The following is a 16872-nucleotide window of genomic DNA, read 5'->3' as shown; positions in this document are numbered from 1 at the left end:
ACTTTTAGCTGCAGTCTCTCTAATTAGCAAACAGCTAATTTTTTCATAACTGAGTTGATGTGTTTTTGTCAGTAGTAATTTTTCTTATAAGAAGACGCCCAAAAAAGTAAGCTACAGAAACTTCTGAAAGTAAAGAATTACTTCTTAGCTCATTTGTTAGTATTTGCCACTGGGAAGCTCATGTGCATTTCTTTGCATGTTAGCAAAATTTAAATTATAAGTTGGAAACTTGTATTGCATTGGGTTCACCCTGTTTAAGTATCTAGACAGTGTGAATGACATAAGGATAAAATACAATACTAACCATCTTTAAAAAATACTAGTCTCAGCCATAGCAATGAAAAATGATAACATAAAAAGGCAAAGTAGTCACATGAACATGTATCATACCTAAGAACTTGTAGCTGCTGCTTAAGACTTTGTTCGGTCTCTGCACCTTCAGGAACATGTTTGAGAATCTCAATCTTTGGGTACAATAAAAAGTCAGACTATAAAGATTAGCACGGAAATAGTTTAAACAATCAATTTCAAACAATGTTAACAATTTTAACAATAATATTTTAAGCAATATTAAGTATTAGCTAATATTCAACAATTATTAATAATAACTATTAAAATTGTATTTTCAAAAGCATGAAAGAATCACATTTCTGTTTTATCTGCCATTTACTCAACAATCATTGAGTAACTTCACTACTGCAAGGCAGGCATTGTCTTAGCTACAGAGGACACAAGAGTTAAAAACCTTGTCAGGATTCCTTCTTACAGGGTCTTTACAATTTTATTGAGAGAAGGCACGTGGCTTCAGCATGTGGTATGAGATATGTGATATGACAGCAGTGTCAGTATGTAGGAGGTTAAGTGTGATGGAAGGCTGTGTGAAGTAGAGATTAGGGAAGGTTTCTCTGAAAAGCCTCTATTTAAGCATGACATTAAGTGCAGGAGTGGGATATTAGAATACTGGGTGAGTAGTATTCCAAACTCAGGAAGCAAGTACACAGCTTTGAAGCTTAAATGAGTGGTTTACTCAAAGGACTGGAAGGGTTAACTTAAACACTAAATAGTGCAAAAGGTGGTGATGAGACTTGGAGAGAAAATTAGGTGCAAGAACATGTCTATACTTACAGACTTGGGCGAACTATATAACAAAGTTTTATTCTAGGGTGATGGAGAACCATTTGAAGATTCGGAGGATAGGACTGCTGTAACTTTTGTTATACTTTACAAGTATTACATGACAACCATATGGAGAACAGAGTAGTGTTGGAAAAAATGACATAGGAGTGGGGCATGAGACATGGGTTAGGACATACTGCATTTGTGAGGATCTGAGGTAATGGCTTGAATAGGGATGCTAGTGATGGAGTTGCTGAGAAGCGTCAGATGTGGAATACATTTTGAAAATACAACTGAGACAATTTAATTATAACGAGAAATGAAAGAATGAAGTCAATGATGATCCATGAAACTCTTGGCTTAATAGCAGGGTGATTAGAGTGGCTACCATTAGGTTAGGTAGGCATTCTAGTGGAGAAATTACTACTTCATTTCTTAGACAAGACAAAGCAAGTCTCACAGTATGACACATTATAAAGGAAAATTATATTAACATGCCTGTTGTTCAAGGTCTTCTGTGTATCTCTTAACTTTTTGCTCTCTCTCTGTTGCTTCTCTTATAAGCTGTTTAAGGTCAGTAATGCTTTGAGTTTTTTTGGCAATATCATTTTCCAATTCTTTCAGCTTACTTTCATACATTCTAAAATATAAATAAGAATATTATAGACATGACATAGAATTTCTGATTTAAAAGCTCAAATTATCATGTTAAAAGAGACAAGAATATTTTAATGTCCCGTTTCTTCTAGTCAATCTTTTAGCTGCATATTTATTTAGCATTAAAAGATGAGAGTTAAGTATAATTATCCCCAAATCACAGCTGCATTCATTAATATAGAAGATCTACGTGTTCCCCAAGATCATAAACAAGAATGGTGGTGAAGAGAAACTTTTGATTTCCAGATTTCCTTAAATCTATCCATCTCTATATCTCCAATTGTTTCTAGCTCATACTTGGACTAAAAAAATGAATACAAACCAAGAAGCTGAGATTGCAGGTAGAGAAAAGCAGCATGCAGAGGAGATGAAGACAACAGCATTAGGCTCAGGGCTAAATGGTTGCTTTGTGATGCATACTACTTCCAAAGGCCTTAGCCTAACAGAGCCTAGCTCTGCTCTGTTCTATGGCCTGTCACCAGTATGAGTTACACATTTAAAAGTAGTTTTGGCAATGATGGAAAGAATAAAAGTATTATATTAAAATAAGCAAACAACTTCCAACAGGGAAAAAGTAGGTTATATAGGACAGGATCATCTTCAATGATGGCCATAATAAAAACTGATTAAACCGTAGGTAAAGTTTTAAACTATGTGTTCTTACCTTGTAACAACAATGGATTTCCAGCTCTTGCTGTCAGCACCTTCTAGCTGTGGAGCTCTACTTTCTGCAAATTGTAATCTCTTTCCGGTTTCTTCAAGCTGAACTGTCATCTTCTCATTTAATATCTCTAAATTGTTCTTTTCTATCCGCAGTTTCTCTGAAGTTTCAGTTTCCTAACAGTACAAGTTAATTAGCATATTATGACAAAGCAAAAAACGATTTCCATAGACACAATGTATTTAAAATTATCACTAAAAGTCAGAAAACAAAAATTAATCTGAGTTCTACATACTGATTAAAAACTACAATAAAAATTCAGTGTTTAAAACAGCAATCTGATCAAATAGCTAGTACAAAAGATCATTCAAATGAAGTCAGAGAAATGCATTTACAAGTATTCCACTTTTTAATGGTTACTTTAAATTTTTTTCTCTGTTATATTTTCAGAACAATGGGAAAGTTTATTTCTTTATGGCTTAAAAGATTCTGTTTTGAATTCCTAATACTACAAAAAAAAGCTATAAATAAACCCTGTGTAAGAAATATAGATTGTTTCCACTATTAAATATCCACATTCAAAACAGAATTACTCAGAACTCATAATATGTTATTCTTATGATTAGTTTAAAAATATTTATTTAGGGGCTGGGGATATGGCCTAGTGGCAAGAATGCTTGCCTCGTATACATGAGGCCCTAGGTTCGATTCCCCAGCACCACATATACAGAAAATGGCCAGAAGTGGCGCTGTGGCTCAAGTGGCAGGGTGCTAGCCTTGAGCAAGAAGAAGCCAGGGACAGTGCTCAGGCCCTGAGTCCAAGCTCCAGGACTGGCCAAAAAAAAATATATATATATATATTTATTTAAATCTTTTCATTAGGTAACATATAAATAGCAATACCTATGTGGAACAAGCAATATGTTTTGCCATTTAAGTTGAAAGAAATTTTACTGTTAAACAAAAGCAATTATTAGTTTGGCATTGTTCAAGGTTATGTGACAAAATACTAATTTACCTAAATTAAGCCTCAAGTCTCATATAGATATCTGTAAATGTGCATTTTGGCGGGGGGGGGGGGTACAGGGTTCCACTAGGTAGAACATGCTGGCCTTGAAATCAGTACATATTTAGGCAGGTTCTTAAGTTCAAGATTCTTTACCTCCTAAGTAAGTGCTAGACTTAGAGGTATACAACACCATACTCAGCTATGAGTGAGGAATATTTTTTATTCCCAATTTTATATACAAATAGGAACTGAGAAAAAGAAATAGATTAAGCAGCTTTCTCTAATTCCTATGACTAAAAAGCAACAGAAATAAGAAATGGAAGCAGAGTAAGAAGCTTCCACATTACACTGACTCTAAATTCTTCAATTCCTTTTTTTTTTTTTAAATTACCAGTGTCCCTCATGAGGAAAGAATACTATGATGGTAGTCATAGAAGCAAAATTCCTCAGCTATTCCTATTTTGAATGGATACTTTAAGCAGTTTTGCCAGTATCTACTACTACTTGATGAAATTAAAAAATCATTAGTCACAAAGGTTATACTTTTTTAAGTTCTTTACGAAGCCTTTCATTTTCAGCAACAATTTTCTCTGTGCCTTTGTTCTTGGATTCATAGTTCATGCTTAACTGACGTCCAAGATGAGCTTTGAGTTTTTCTAATTCAGCCTAGAAATTAAAAAAATAACAGCTGCTTATTACCAAATCATGAAATCAAATAAAAAACGATCTTCTAAACAAATAAGATCATAATTCCAGATGGTTTTATAGATTAAAGTCTTTACCAGAATACAGGTTATCTAGAACAGAACTTTCTGACTTTGACTCTGTCAGAACAAACCAAACAAAAACTGCACAAAAGCTCCAGCAATTCAACACCTATCTTAGGACCAAAACTGATCTCAAGGATGGGGTCTTGGGTATGTGTATGTTTGAATTATGTACAAGGCTAGGCTTGAGACTCCTATGTCTAATCTCAACTACATGGGAGATAGAGATTAGGAGGAGTACGAATGGGGTACATGTTTGGGGGAAAAGTTTTGTGAGACCCCATCTCAGTCAATGAGTGAGGCATGGCAGCTTGTGCCTATGATCCCTACTATAGAAGACATAGGAAGATTTCTGAGACTGGCCCTGGGCAAATATTGCACACCCTAACTGAAAAATAAAGTAGAAAAAGGGCTAGAGGCGACAAATACAAGGTCCTGAGTAAAAACCTCGTTATGGACAAAAACTAAAAATGAAAAATAGGTACAGGTAATCTGTTATGGGGTAAGAATCATTATTTATTTATTGTAACTGGGGCCTTCAGGGCCTGGGCACCATACTGAATTTTGTGCTCAAGGTTAGAGCTCTATCACTTGAGCCACTCCTCCACTTCCACTTTATTGGTGGTTAAATGGAGATAAGAATCTTATGGACTTTGCTGTTTGGGGTGGCTTTGAACTGTGATCCTTAGCTCTCAGCTTCCTGAGTAGCTAGGATTGACAGGTGTTTGAGTACCAGCACCTGAAAACAATCACTGATCTTTAAACAAAGGTCAAGTGGAGCCACTCTTTTCTCTGCAAGTTTTTTCATGTTGATCTAACATATGCCCTGCATCCATTAAAACTATTTTATATAAATATATCTAAAGTTTCCCTTTAAAATAAATAAAAATTAAGACCAGGCATAGTGGTATACACCTGTAATCTTAGCTACCTGGAAGGGTCACTGAGGACAACACAGGAAAAAAGATAGTAATGTCACTTGCCTGTAAACAAAGCTATCCAGGAGGTACTGGTAAGAAGATTGTGTTTTAAGAGAGGCCAAGGCAGAAGTTCAAGATGAAGCCAAAAGGCCTTGAGGACTGTGGCTTAAAGGGCAAGCATCAGCATAGCAAAAACGAAGCCCTGAGAATTTCAACATACTACTGCCCATCTAAAAATTAAAATTCAAACAAGCTAACAAGTATAATAGTAAACATTCCCATTAATATGATCAAGTTAAAAATTACCTTTAATTTTTCATTTTCACCTTCAATATTAGTCATTTTTTCATTGGTGAGTATTCCTGATGCTCTTTTCAACTGTTCATTTTCTCTTTGGACTTTTTCAACTACCTTTTTCATTAAACCAATGGTTTTTTCTAGTTCTGGGATTGTCTTTCCACTTCTACCAGACTGCAGGAAAATAAGCAAACTTCTTAATCATGTTTAGTAGAATATAACTTAAAAGTATCAAATGCCACTACAGGTCCTTTAATTGAAGTAATATTATTAGCAATTGCAGATATTTTATTTCAAAGCCTATGTAATTAAGTACATATGTAAAATAACCTATGAGGTAGGAATTCTAATTCACACTTTACCTACTCAAAGATCATGATAAATCATTTGATATTGTTCAAGTCATATAATTTATAAATAATGCATAAATACTCTAGGCCTTGATGTGTAATCAATTGAGTAAACTGAGGTATTCTATTTAGCTAGTGTTCTCTCCAATACCCTATAGTTTTCTTTGTGTAGAGTAAATTCACCAAACAGAAATTGTGTCTTGAGCCAGCTCATGAATAATCTAATTGTAATTACAGCATTTGAAAAGCAATTTCTTCTAGTAGCCACTGATCAGACATTCAGTTGTATTTAGTATAAACGGAAGACATCTGAAATGAAAACCTACTGTAGAAATAGCAAGAGATTGGCCAATCATTAAAAACTAACTGCTTATATTTAAGATAAAAACAACCTTCAACAGTTGAGTAAAGTAATATTCTTAACTGTTTTCTAAATTTTAGTATTCACATTGTGTAATGAGTAATCCTGACATGTAAATTTACATAACTTTAATAAACATTCATTAACTTAGAAAAGATCATTCTAAAATTATTAATAGTTTTAAATTGATGTGTTATTGTATAGTATAGCATGCATACATATATACTTTTTATCTTGGAAACAAATGTTGGTGACTATTACCAAGAAAACTTTTTTGGAAAGTTTTCTACTAATCCTGCTAATGTTGTCATGGATTCCATCACATATTTTCTATTATTACCTAAATGAGTTCATGCTTTTCCCTTGTTTCCATCTGTGCTGTTCACCTATCTGAAATCAACAGGGGCCTAAATCAATGGCCTGGCCCTGCTTCCAAAACAATACACTTACCCCCTTAACCAGGCCAAGCTTCCGGTCGACTTCTGTTTTTTCTTTCTTAAGAAATTCACACATTTCCTTCAAATCTCTTACTTGATTCTAAAAGATAAATTATGTAAAAATTGAACAAAACAATCACCATTGAAAAGGAAACAATTCTTAAAAATGTGTTCAGCTGTATGGCCAAACTAAACAACTAAGTCATTAAAAGAAATGAGGAAGAATTGAATTAAGACATATGTTAAATTAACAAAATGTATGTAGAGCATGAATTTTCAAGAAATATTTTCTGTGCTACTTCCTCGAGAGCTTGTTTGGAGGAGGTTCTAGCAGGGGAGCACAGCTACTCGTATACCCTTGACTGAAGACCGGTCCTCCTCTATCTGGGATGGTCATCCTCTTCAACCAAGCACGCAGCTTTGGGAGCGACGCACATGGAGTGGTGAGGGAGGAAGGGGACACAGGCCTAGCCAGCCAGATCAGCCAAATCAAATGGGGTGACGGATGTCGCAGCCAGATCGCCCTCACATCCTCTGTGCTACTTCCTAAGTACACAATATAAATCAGAGTTTAGGACTCTGATTTTTTCTTTTTCTTTTTCTGGTGCTGGGTTTGTGACTTGGAACTCTGGGTACTGCACCTCAGCTTTTCTGCTCAAGGCTAGCACTCTACCACTTGAGCCACAGCTCAACTTCTGACTTTTGGGAGGTTAAATGGAGGTAAGAGTCTTATAGTCTTTCCTGACCTGGCTGGCTTAGAACTGCAATTCTCAGATTTCAGCCTTCCTAGTAGCCATGATTATAGGCATGAGCCACTGGTGCCCAGCTTAGAACTCTAATTTTAACTGTCCCCTAACATACACATGTGAACATACACATACTTTCCATGTGAAACAGAAAAATGAAATTGAAGTTCTTATACTGGTTCTATCAGAACCAGAAACAGGACCTTTCTAAAATATATCCCCACCAGTGGAAATGACAAACAGCTAATAGTCTATATTAGAAAACAGAGCTGCAAAGTGAGCTAGTTGAGAGATGCAAAGATTCCCATAAACAGGGTATGATACAGAAAAAGGAAAGACAAAAAACTTATTATTGAATAACCTAGTATTTATAAAAGAAACGATAATTCTAATATGGCCAAGAGTGACAATTATTAATGAAATGCAACATGTTTCCTTGTATCTCAGGGCACTGAACTAGCTAGTTTTATCTTCTGGAATTTTTTTCCATTATTTGTATGAGCACTTTTTACTACTCTATTTTAAATCATGCTCCTTCCCCACTACAGTTACCTTCACTCATGCCTCATTTTTCTCCTTTGTTCTGCACATCAGAAGGGAAACTCTGAGTGTATGGTTTTTTGGGTAGTTTGCTTTATTATATTTTAGCACCAGGAAGAATATTTTTGATACAAATGGGGCCCTCAACAACACAACTGTGATATTTTATGAATGCATATTTCATATGCTAATACAAGTAAACTAAGGTGGGGAAGAGTTTTAAGGATTTCATATGCTAACTACAGTAATAAACTTAAAGTTTACTTTTAGTCTTGGCAAATCCTTATTTGCTTGTTCCAGCTGAAATTTCAGCTCAATATTTTCAGATGACAACTTCAAGTTTTCCCTCTGAAGCTCCTGTTCTTTTTGATAACGATCATCCGATTCAGTTTCTGAAGTCTTTGGGAAAATAAAATTTAGAATGTGTTTAAAGTTTAATATAAGCCTCAAGAGAGAATAAAACACTGTCAAAAGGAATTTTTTCTTAAAGCAATATGAAGAAAAAAAAACAACCACTGGAAAGCTCTACAGAAACCCAAACTAAGTAGACTATTACCATGCAATACAAAAGGTAATTTGGTTTAAAACAGAAAGCAAAACCAATTCTAACTTGAAACCTCTATAAGAATGCCTTCATACTTTATAATGCCTAAACTAATACATGCTGATTTTGTTCAAAATAAAAGTTATCTAATTGTTATGGACTGAATTATTTCCCTCTAACTCCAAATTCATATGTTAAAGTCAATAACTTACTAAGTGATCTTATCTCTAAATAAGGGCACTTAATTAGGGTAGATCTTAGACAAGATCCTATCAATGAGTAGTATATTTAAAAAATAAGAAACTGAAGGGGAAATTTGTCTGTCTCAACACTTGGGACAGAGCTTTCCTTCAAGACCTTCAGAAGAAACTAATCCTAACACCTTGACTTTAGACATCCAGCCTCATTATGTTTCTGTTTATTATTATCATTTTTCACAACATTCTTGCTTTTTTTTTCTATTTTAAGATTTGATAAATTTTCAAAAATAGCTAAAAATCCATCACATTACCATTAATTGATCCAGGTGGAATTTATAGTTTAGTTTCACTCCGTAGTTCGGTAGGATCTACAGTAGGATCTGTTTTTTTTGTTTTGCCAGTCCAGGGGCTTGGACTCAAGGCCTGAGCAGTCCCTGGCTTCTTTTTGCTCAAGGCTAGCACTCGGCCACTTGAGCCACAGCGCCACTTCTGGCCGTTTTCTGTATATGTGGTGCTGGGGAATCGAACCCAGGGCCTCATGTATACGAGGCAAGCTCTCTCGCCACTAGGCCATATCCCCAGCCATCTGTTTTGTTTTTAATTTCTGTAATAACATACATATCTAGGTGCTCAATAATGTATAGTGTTCCCTGCATTTATTTTCTTCCCATTTTTAGTTCTGAGTATTTTTTGCATATATATGCATATATACTAAAAATGAAACTATTATTTTTTTTAAATCAATACTAACAAAAAATCAGAAATTACAAAAACAAGTTAAATGTGATGTGGAAGCATACTATATACAATTACATGTGCACAAACACAGGCAATAGAAACCTGTTCAAATAGTTTTCTGAATTTGTCTATTTGTGTTCCTGAATAAAGTAGGATTTAGTATGAAAAGTACTGTATCTGTAATTATTTACAGTAGTAAGAAAGGTAGAAAGCACAATTGTGTCACATACCAGTTTCTGCCCAAAGCAGTTCTACAAGTCATTTTAAAGGTTTATACAAAGCATAAAGGATTATTAGACTTTGGTATTACTAAAGGGAGAACGTATAAAAGAGATTTAAAGAAGCTATTAAATATCATTATCTAGCAGAAATAAAACTTGAATGCACTGTATCAATATTAACGAGAAGGAGCTAACATTGAACCAGACAAAGGAAGTTGACTTTTCTTTTCTCACTTAAAAAAATAGAGAAAAAGAAAACATATAACTTACTGAAGGCTTAGAGTATGCATCCTTTGAAATCTGTTTTTCTAAAGTGTGAAGTTTTTCTTGAAGGAATCTGTTTTGCAAACGCAAATCTTCTACCACAGAATCTCTAGGAAGAGCTTGTTGGGTCCTATAAACAGCAATCATAAGTACTTCATTATGTAAACCTCAAATTTGCCCTATTTTATGATATTAAAGTACAGGTACAGGAAAGAAGGAACAAAAGAAAGAAAAAAAATATGTTTATTTATACCCTATTTATTTATTTATATTCACTATAGGGTTTAAAAAAACTTGCATACATCATAAAATATAAAGTACAAGGAATTTTAACTTTTATTTCCTGAATGGAGAGTAGGAAGTGTTTTTCATGTTCTATTTCTCCTTACTTTAACTCTTTTACACTAAAAAACAAGAGAGAAACAGACAGAGAGACAGAGGCAGAGAGACAGATACAGAAACAGTGAAGAAAGGGAGGGAGGGAGGGAGAGATGATAGGAGAAAAAAAGTGAGTGAGTTGGGGAAAGGGGAAGAAGAAAATCACAATCTACAATTCATATTAAAAAAAAAGCCTCTACTGAGGATTCACTAAATAGTACCTTTAAACTACCAGTTTAAAAATGTATTCTGGTTTGTAGAAACACACTAATACTAAGGAAAAAGAACCTTTGTTTATTTACATGGAATTATGTAAGATAGCTAAAATGCCCCCTTTAAAAATTATATAGTAACTGAGTAATATTTATGTCATTATCAAAATGCTCAAAGATCTACAAAGTCTCTTAATGATTCCAGATAATAATCTGACACTTAAAGTATAAACTAGTTTACCTGACTTAAAATTCTTCATAGCCTGGTAGAACTATATTTATAACCAACCTTACTGTCCAGTATATCATTACTTGAGAAATAAATTCACTCTTACTTTAACATGAAACCTGGACTCTTATCTTTAAATCTCTTGCTAGAGACACGTGTCCTATGGGAATATGTTCCCATATGTCCCCTTTGCCCTTCAGTATCTGGTATTCATACAGGAACACTGGTACACTCCTAATGGGTATTAACGTAGGTCTGCTGTCTCAAAAACATTGGAAATATAAGTAAAACCAGACAAAAATCCTGCATGGCAAAGGAAATGGTCAACATAGTAAAAACACAACCTACAGAATGGGAAAAATATAAACTATACTTCTAAAAGAGATTAATTTCCAACATAAATACAGTACTTAGAAAACTCAAGCAAAGGGGCTGGGGATATAGCCTAGTGGCAAGAGTGCCTGCCTCGAATACACGAGGCCCTAGGTTCGATTCCCCAGCACCACATATACAGAAAACGGCCAGAAGCGGCGCTGTGGCTCAGGTGGCAGAGTGCTAGCCTTGAGCGGGAAGAAGCCAGGGACAGTGCTCAGGCCCTGAGTCCAAGGCCCAGGACTGGCCAAAAAAAAAAAAAGAAAGAAAGAAAGAAAACTCAAGCAAAGGGGGCTGGGAATATGGCCTAGTGGCAAGAGTGCTTGCCTCGTATACTTGAAGCCCTGGGTTCGATTCCCCAGCACCACATATATAGAAAACGGCCAGAAGTGGCACTGTGGCAGTGCTCAAGGCCCTGAGTCCAAGCCCCCCACCCCCCAAAAAAAAGAAAACTCAAGCAAAGTAACCTTTAAAAACAAGCAAGTTATTTCTAAAAAGAATACACAAATAGCCAACAGAAAAAAATGATCAATATAATTAATAATTAGGAAATACCACTCAAAATTGTAATGGGGGCTGGGAACATATGGCCTAGTGGCAAAAGTGCCTTGTATACATGAAAGCCCTGGGTTCGATTCTCCAGCACGACATATATAGAAAATGGCAGAAGTGGCGCTGTGGCTCAAGTGGTAGAGTGCTAGCCAACACAACCGAGGCTATATTTCTATACTGAGCGGTTAGTTTTTTTTTGTTTTTTTAACCAAAATGGTACTAGTCTATGTAATAAACCTACCTCAAATGCAGTATGTCATTTTCTAAGTCAAGATTTCTCTTTTTTAATTCTTCCAACTCTTTTTCTGACTCCAAAGCTCGTACACCTAAAACCTGATCAACAGTCATGCCAGTTGTTTTCAGTTTCCTCTGTAAAATAAGCTTCTCTTTATCAGCTCTGTAGAAATTAATATAGAATCATGAACATACCATTTACTGTTTGGCTTGTTCAATTTATTTAATTGAAGCTTAGTTATTATCACACCAAAAGATAATTGGAATGAACTTATTTTAAAATCATTGGAAACTCTATAATGGTTAAAATAAACTTAAAGCACATTCTAAGGAAAACAAAAAGTGAATAATAGATAAATAATTTAAACTGGCAAGCTTCTCATGTTATAAACTATGGTAAAATCGTATAAATTCATAGATTTTACAAATAATTACTAGTTTTACAATGAATTTTAAACTTACTTTGCAAAAAGATCCTTCAAAGTATTCAACTGCTTTGTCAGAGTAAAGACCTCACCCTCTTTCTCTTTTAACTTATTTCGAATTCCCTCAACTTTGGTTTGCCATTTTTTACCTTCTTCCCACCTAATTAATTCTTCTCTACTACTCTGTAAAGAATAACAAAATGTCACAAAATTACTAGTATTATTTTTAATCCCATTTAAGATTTGTGAACCCTAGAGAAATAACGAACCATTATTCAAAAAAAAAATTGTACAGATATACATTTTGTTATATAACTTCCAGAATCTTTAGGCAGGTCAAGACAGTAGAAATAATAATCTTCACTTTAAGCAAACTTTATTCTACTTTTAACTCTGGGGAGGAGGGGCAGTTCTAGTTCTGCCTAATGGTAGCATCATTAGGAAATCATGAAATGAAGGTATTAAGATAGATATTCATGTCTAAGATAAACTTCTCAAGCATTTTTATGAAAATAATCAATCCAATCTTGTTAGTGGGTGTACAGTCTAGTAAGGACAAAGAAGCCCTAACACAGAAACAGCTAATATCCAGTATATTCATAAACAAGTAATTGTATAGAGAAAGGAATGTAAAGAATAGGGCTAGACTTTTTTTTATAAGTGGCTACCTTGTTTGCTAAGAAAAAGTGTTGACATTTACAAATACTAAGTATGGAATATGGAAGCATTCTGTGAGTATAAATTAGAAATCCCCATGTACTACAGAACCGGAGAAAATATTCTCAAGCTTCCTAGATATAGGTATTCATATTGGTGTTAAATTCTCTGTTCCTTTTCTAGTTAGTAAAGAAATATCTTACAGTGGTATGGACTTGATATCTTATAAGACTTTCACATATTATTTCACTTGGCAGTCAAAATAATCTTTAAAGAGTAGCGATGTAGACAGTATCATTTCCATTTGAAGGAAAACATTTTAATGCCATTACATATTTTATGTCCACTGCCTTTTCTGTTTTCATGTTAATGATATTATTTTATACATATAGAAAAATTTCTAGGTAAATTTTATATTACTATGTTTTCCTTCACCACAGCTCCCCTATAGTGCTTTTCTTCAAGAACAAATATTTCTACTCCCAGGATGTGTGTGTGTGTGTGTGTGTGTGTGTGTGTGTGTGCGTGTGTGTGTGCATGCACATGTGTGCGCACTTGCAAGCGTGCACTGGGGATTGAACCCATGGTAGTCTACTTTTGAGGTACCAGATATTATTACTATTTCTCAATACTTCCCGGGTAGCTTGGTATTTTTAATGTTAACCATGGAATCTCTGTTTTTTTGTTGATAACAAATTTACTTACATGCATTTTGCCCAATTTTAGTGTTTCTTTTCCTATATAGTCTACTAGTTAACCTGTAGGAAAATTTTAAGTAATTGTTCTCACAGTAGAGAAATAATTGATGAGCAATGTGGCTACTATTACTCTTATATTACTATTATATGCTAAATAAAATTAAGATCATATATATACTCCAAGATAAGTCTAGTGTACTGAAGGCAAAAGGACACTCTGGGTCATAGTAGATGTCTTAAAGTGCATTGGCCCTAAGCTCAAACCACAACATAAGCTATTATTGTGAGGGACAAATGATAAAGTTGCACGTATAAAGTTGTATGAAGAAACATGGAAAATAATCCAATGTCAGGAAAATGATCTGGAACGAAGCAATAATTTCCAAATTAAAATTATATTATAGGTGCCTCCACAAGTAGTCTATAAATACCTAAATGACAGAAACTTGTTTTATACTTCTCTATTCATACCACTTACTGTCTGTACTGGCCCTTAAATGAATTCAATATATTATGTGCTTATCAGCTAAAGTCACTACTTTAAATCTATTAATATTCTTTACATACCTTTTCTTTGATAGGTTTTATATCGACTTCATCCACTTTTTTTTCTAGTTGGCTTTCTAATTTTTTAACTTTCTTTTGAAGTTCTTCAATTAAACTTTGTTTATTATCCATTAGAGGTTTGCTCTGAAAAAAATAAGATAAGAATAAAATAACTTTACAACCTAAAAATAATTGTCAAAGACTACAAAATATTATGATAGAATTTTCCTAAATTTTCTAAATGATACTCAGTATAACATGATAGTTGTTTCTATATTTTGTATGAAGGAGTACTCTAAAACTGTAAATATAAAAAGTCATCAAAGGATTTTTATCAAAATAGCAAATATAGATGAAATTAAGTAGTGGAAATAACTTCTTACACATTATAAATCATAGATACTACCTGAATTAAAAAAAAAATCACCTGTAACCCATTGGATAGTCTTTTAATTTGCCTTTTCAACTCATCATTCTCTTGATCAATTCCATCTTTCTCTCTAAGTAATTTATTATAGGCTTTTTGTTTCCTTTGCAGCTCATTGTTTAAGTCATTCAAATTATCAGCTAGTGAATTTTCTCTGTTTTTACTTGTCTTAAGGGCTTCTTTCATCTTTAAAAGATTTTCACTTAAATCTTCGATTTGTGACTAAAAATAGACAAAGAAAGCTGTTATTCATAAATTTCCACTTGATTTATGATTCAAGAACTGAACAAACTAGGAATTATATAATTAATATCAATAAAAACAAAAGTACAATTTTAATTATATTACCAAGGAAAAGAAAGAAAATTGTGTGTATATGTGTATATCATCCACCAACAATCACCAAAATTTATTATATCCTCTTGCAATGCGCACCCTCAGAAAGTTGAATGTTAATATATTTAATATATGTTTTGATGTTCACCTTTAGGTCTCTGGTATGTCGATCCACAATTTGTTGAACATTGAGATTAGCCTCTTTTTGAGAAGTTATAGCAATTATACGTTCTTCAGCTGCTGCTGTCATTTCTGCCCGGAGTTCCAAAAGCGCTCGACTAAGAGCCTAAAAATCACCACATATATTAAAATTTTAAAGGAAATTGATATGTTATTGAGCAATACACAAGTCAAAGAAGCCTTACTTTCTAATGTCTTCCTAAATTATGTTTGATCAATAATTCACAAACTGTACTTTTTCAAATAAATTTACTGTATTAATTATACTCAATTCTTTTAAAATTGAGATTTTAAAATTCAGATTTCAAAATCTTGACAATGATTATGAAAACCAAGCATTAAATCAACTAATTTATATTATAAAATCAAGTTTAGTTTTCAAATACCCAACTTCAAATATTGCTAATAAATTATTCACTTTTGTATCCATCCATGTGGAATAAATTAGGCAAGCAAGGAATGTAATTTTAAAATGCTTACCAGTAAAGGCTAAAACCGAAAATTGCACTAAGACAATTTCAGTATTATCAAAACTGAGCTAAATGAAAAACAAACCCTTAATAAGCCAGATAGCTAGCTATCTCTTTCCCACAAAGTCATCGTTTGGCCTCTTCTTCAATCTCTCCTTTTAGTCACTATTCTCAATTTCTCTCTTAGTTGTCAAATCAGTCAGTATCTCTATCAGAAAAACAGTAGCTGTAGCAGAAAATCCCAAATAGAAAGAATACATAATGTAAGATTTCCTTGAATTTCTTATGTAGCCTGTCAACAGTGAGGCTTCTGAGTGCAAACCCCAGTACTGCAAAAAACAAAAACAAAGTAAACCAAGAAATTTTCTACTTAAGATGTGATAAAGCTCACACAATTATGTTACTACTATTTTGGTCAGTATTGGAATGTGAAGTCACATTTCCTTGGCTTGCTCTGTTGGTGCTTTGACTTAAGTCATACAATCAAGCCTACAGATTTTGCTGGTTATTTGTAGGTTAAGTCTGTGGCCTTTCTTGTTCAGGCTGGTTTTGAACCTGGACCCTTTATATATCTGCCTTCTAAGTAGCTAGGATTATAGAAGTGAGCCAGCAGCAACCAGCCACAGAATTATTTTTCACAAGTCCATAAATCTTTTTATTTCCTTTCCTAAGTGTTGATAATTTTCTATTGTGAACTTACTTTTTGTTGTTTCTCTTTCAAGGCTAATTGGCTTTTTAACCGCTCTACTAGATTTCTCATTGTAGTTGTTGGAGCTCTTGAATTTGCTTCCTTCTGAGTTTGAAGTTCACACTTTAACTTCTGTGATTCCTGTTGGGCCTGGGCCAGAAGACACCGTAAATCCTCAATTTCTGCTTTCACTTTTTTCACTTCGTCTGCATGGTTTTCTTGGAGCCTGATATAAATAAACATATACATTTACCACATTGTGCCACTGGCTCATGCATAAAATAAAAGCTAGGCTTGGAGCTATGATTCAAGTGGTAGAGCATCAGCTGAGCAAACAAGCTGGGTGATCATGAGGCTCTGAGTTTAAATCCTGGTATAGCACATAAAGAAACTGTATGACCATACACTTAATATAGGGTTAAAAGTCTATGTTCTGATAAACTGAGTAAATGTTTTTTATCTACAAATATAGAGAAATGCCTTGAACACCATTGTCAACATAATTACCTTCTACTTAACAAACCTTTACTGAGCCTGTTATCTTTTCACTTAGTGGTAGTGTATTGGGATTTAAACTCAGGGTCTTAAACTTGCTAAGCAGGATCAGGCACACCTTCAGGCCCATTTTTTTGTTGGTTAT

General features: G+C 34.0%; 1 protein-coding gene across 6 annotated transcripts in view; it reads right to left on the bottom strand.

Moving 5' to 3' along the window:
* The window catches only part of Cep290 (centrosomal protein 290), a 67571-nt gene that overhangs the window by 4784 nt on the left and 45915 nt on the right, over positions 1-16872 (bottom strand). For 3 of the 6 annotated variants that reach the window (XM_048358621.1, XM_048358591.1, XM_048358611.1), the window contains 14 exons: positions 16245-16458; positions 15043-15180; positions 14559-14780; positions 14153-14275; positions 12268-12413; positions 11813-11968; positions 9835-9958; positions 8126-8260; positions 6589-6675; positions 5437-5601; positions 3987-4109; positions 2438-2610; positions 1615-1756; positions 391-464 (listed from right to left, as the gene is read on the bottom strand). In XM_048358621.1, the coding sequence (XP_048214578.1) occupies positions 391-464; positions 1615-1756; positions 2438-2610; positions 3987-4109; positions 5437-5601; positions 6589-6675; positions 8126-8260; positions 9835-9958; positions 11813-11968; positions 12268-12413; positions 14153-14275; positions 14559-14780; positions 15043-15180; positions 16245-16458 (2022 nt within the window). Of the gene's footprint in view, positions 1-390; positions 489-1614; positions 1757-2437; positions 2611-3986; positions 4110-5436; positions 5602-6588; positions 6676-8125; positions 8261-9834; positions 9959-11812; positions 11969-12267; positions 12414-14152; positions 14276-14558; positions 14781-15042; positions 15181-16244; positions 16459-16872 lie in introns of all 6 variants that reach the window. The other 3 variants (XM_048358581.1, XM_048358601.1, XR_007212779.1) reach the window with 2 other exon arrangements.

The sequence above is a fragment of the Perognathus longimembris genome, chromosome 1, assembly GCF_023159225.1.
Source record: "Perognathus longimembris pacificus isolate PPM17 chromosome 1, ASM2315922v1, whole genome shotgun sequence".
NCBI classification, from domain to species: Eukaryota; Metazoa; Chordata; class Mammalia; order Rodentia; family Heteromyidae; genus Perognathus; species Perognathus longimembris.
The sequence above is the reverse complement of the archived record's forward strand: the minus strand, read 5'-3'. Positions and strand labels throughout refer to the sequence as shown.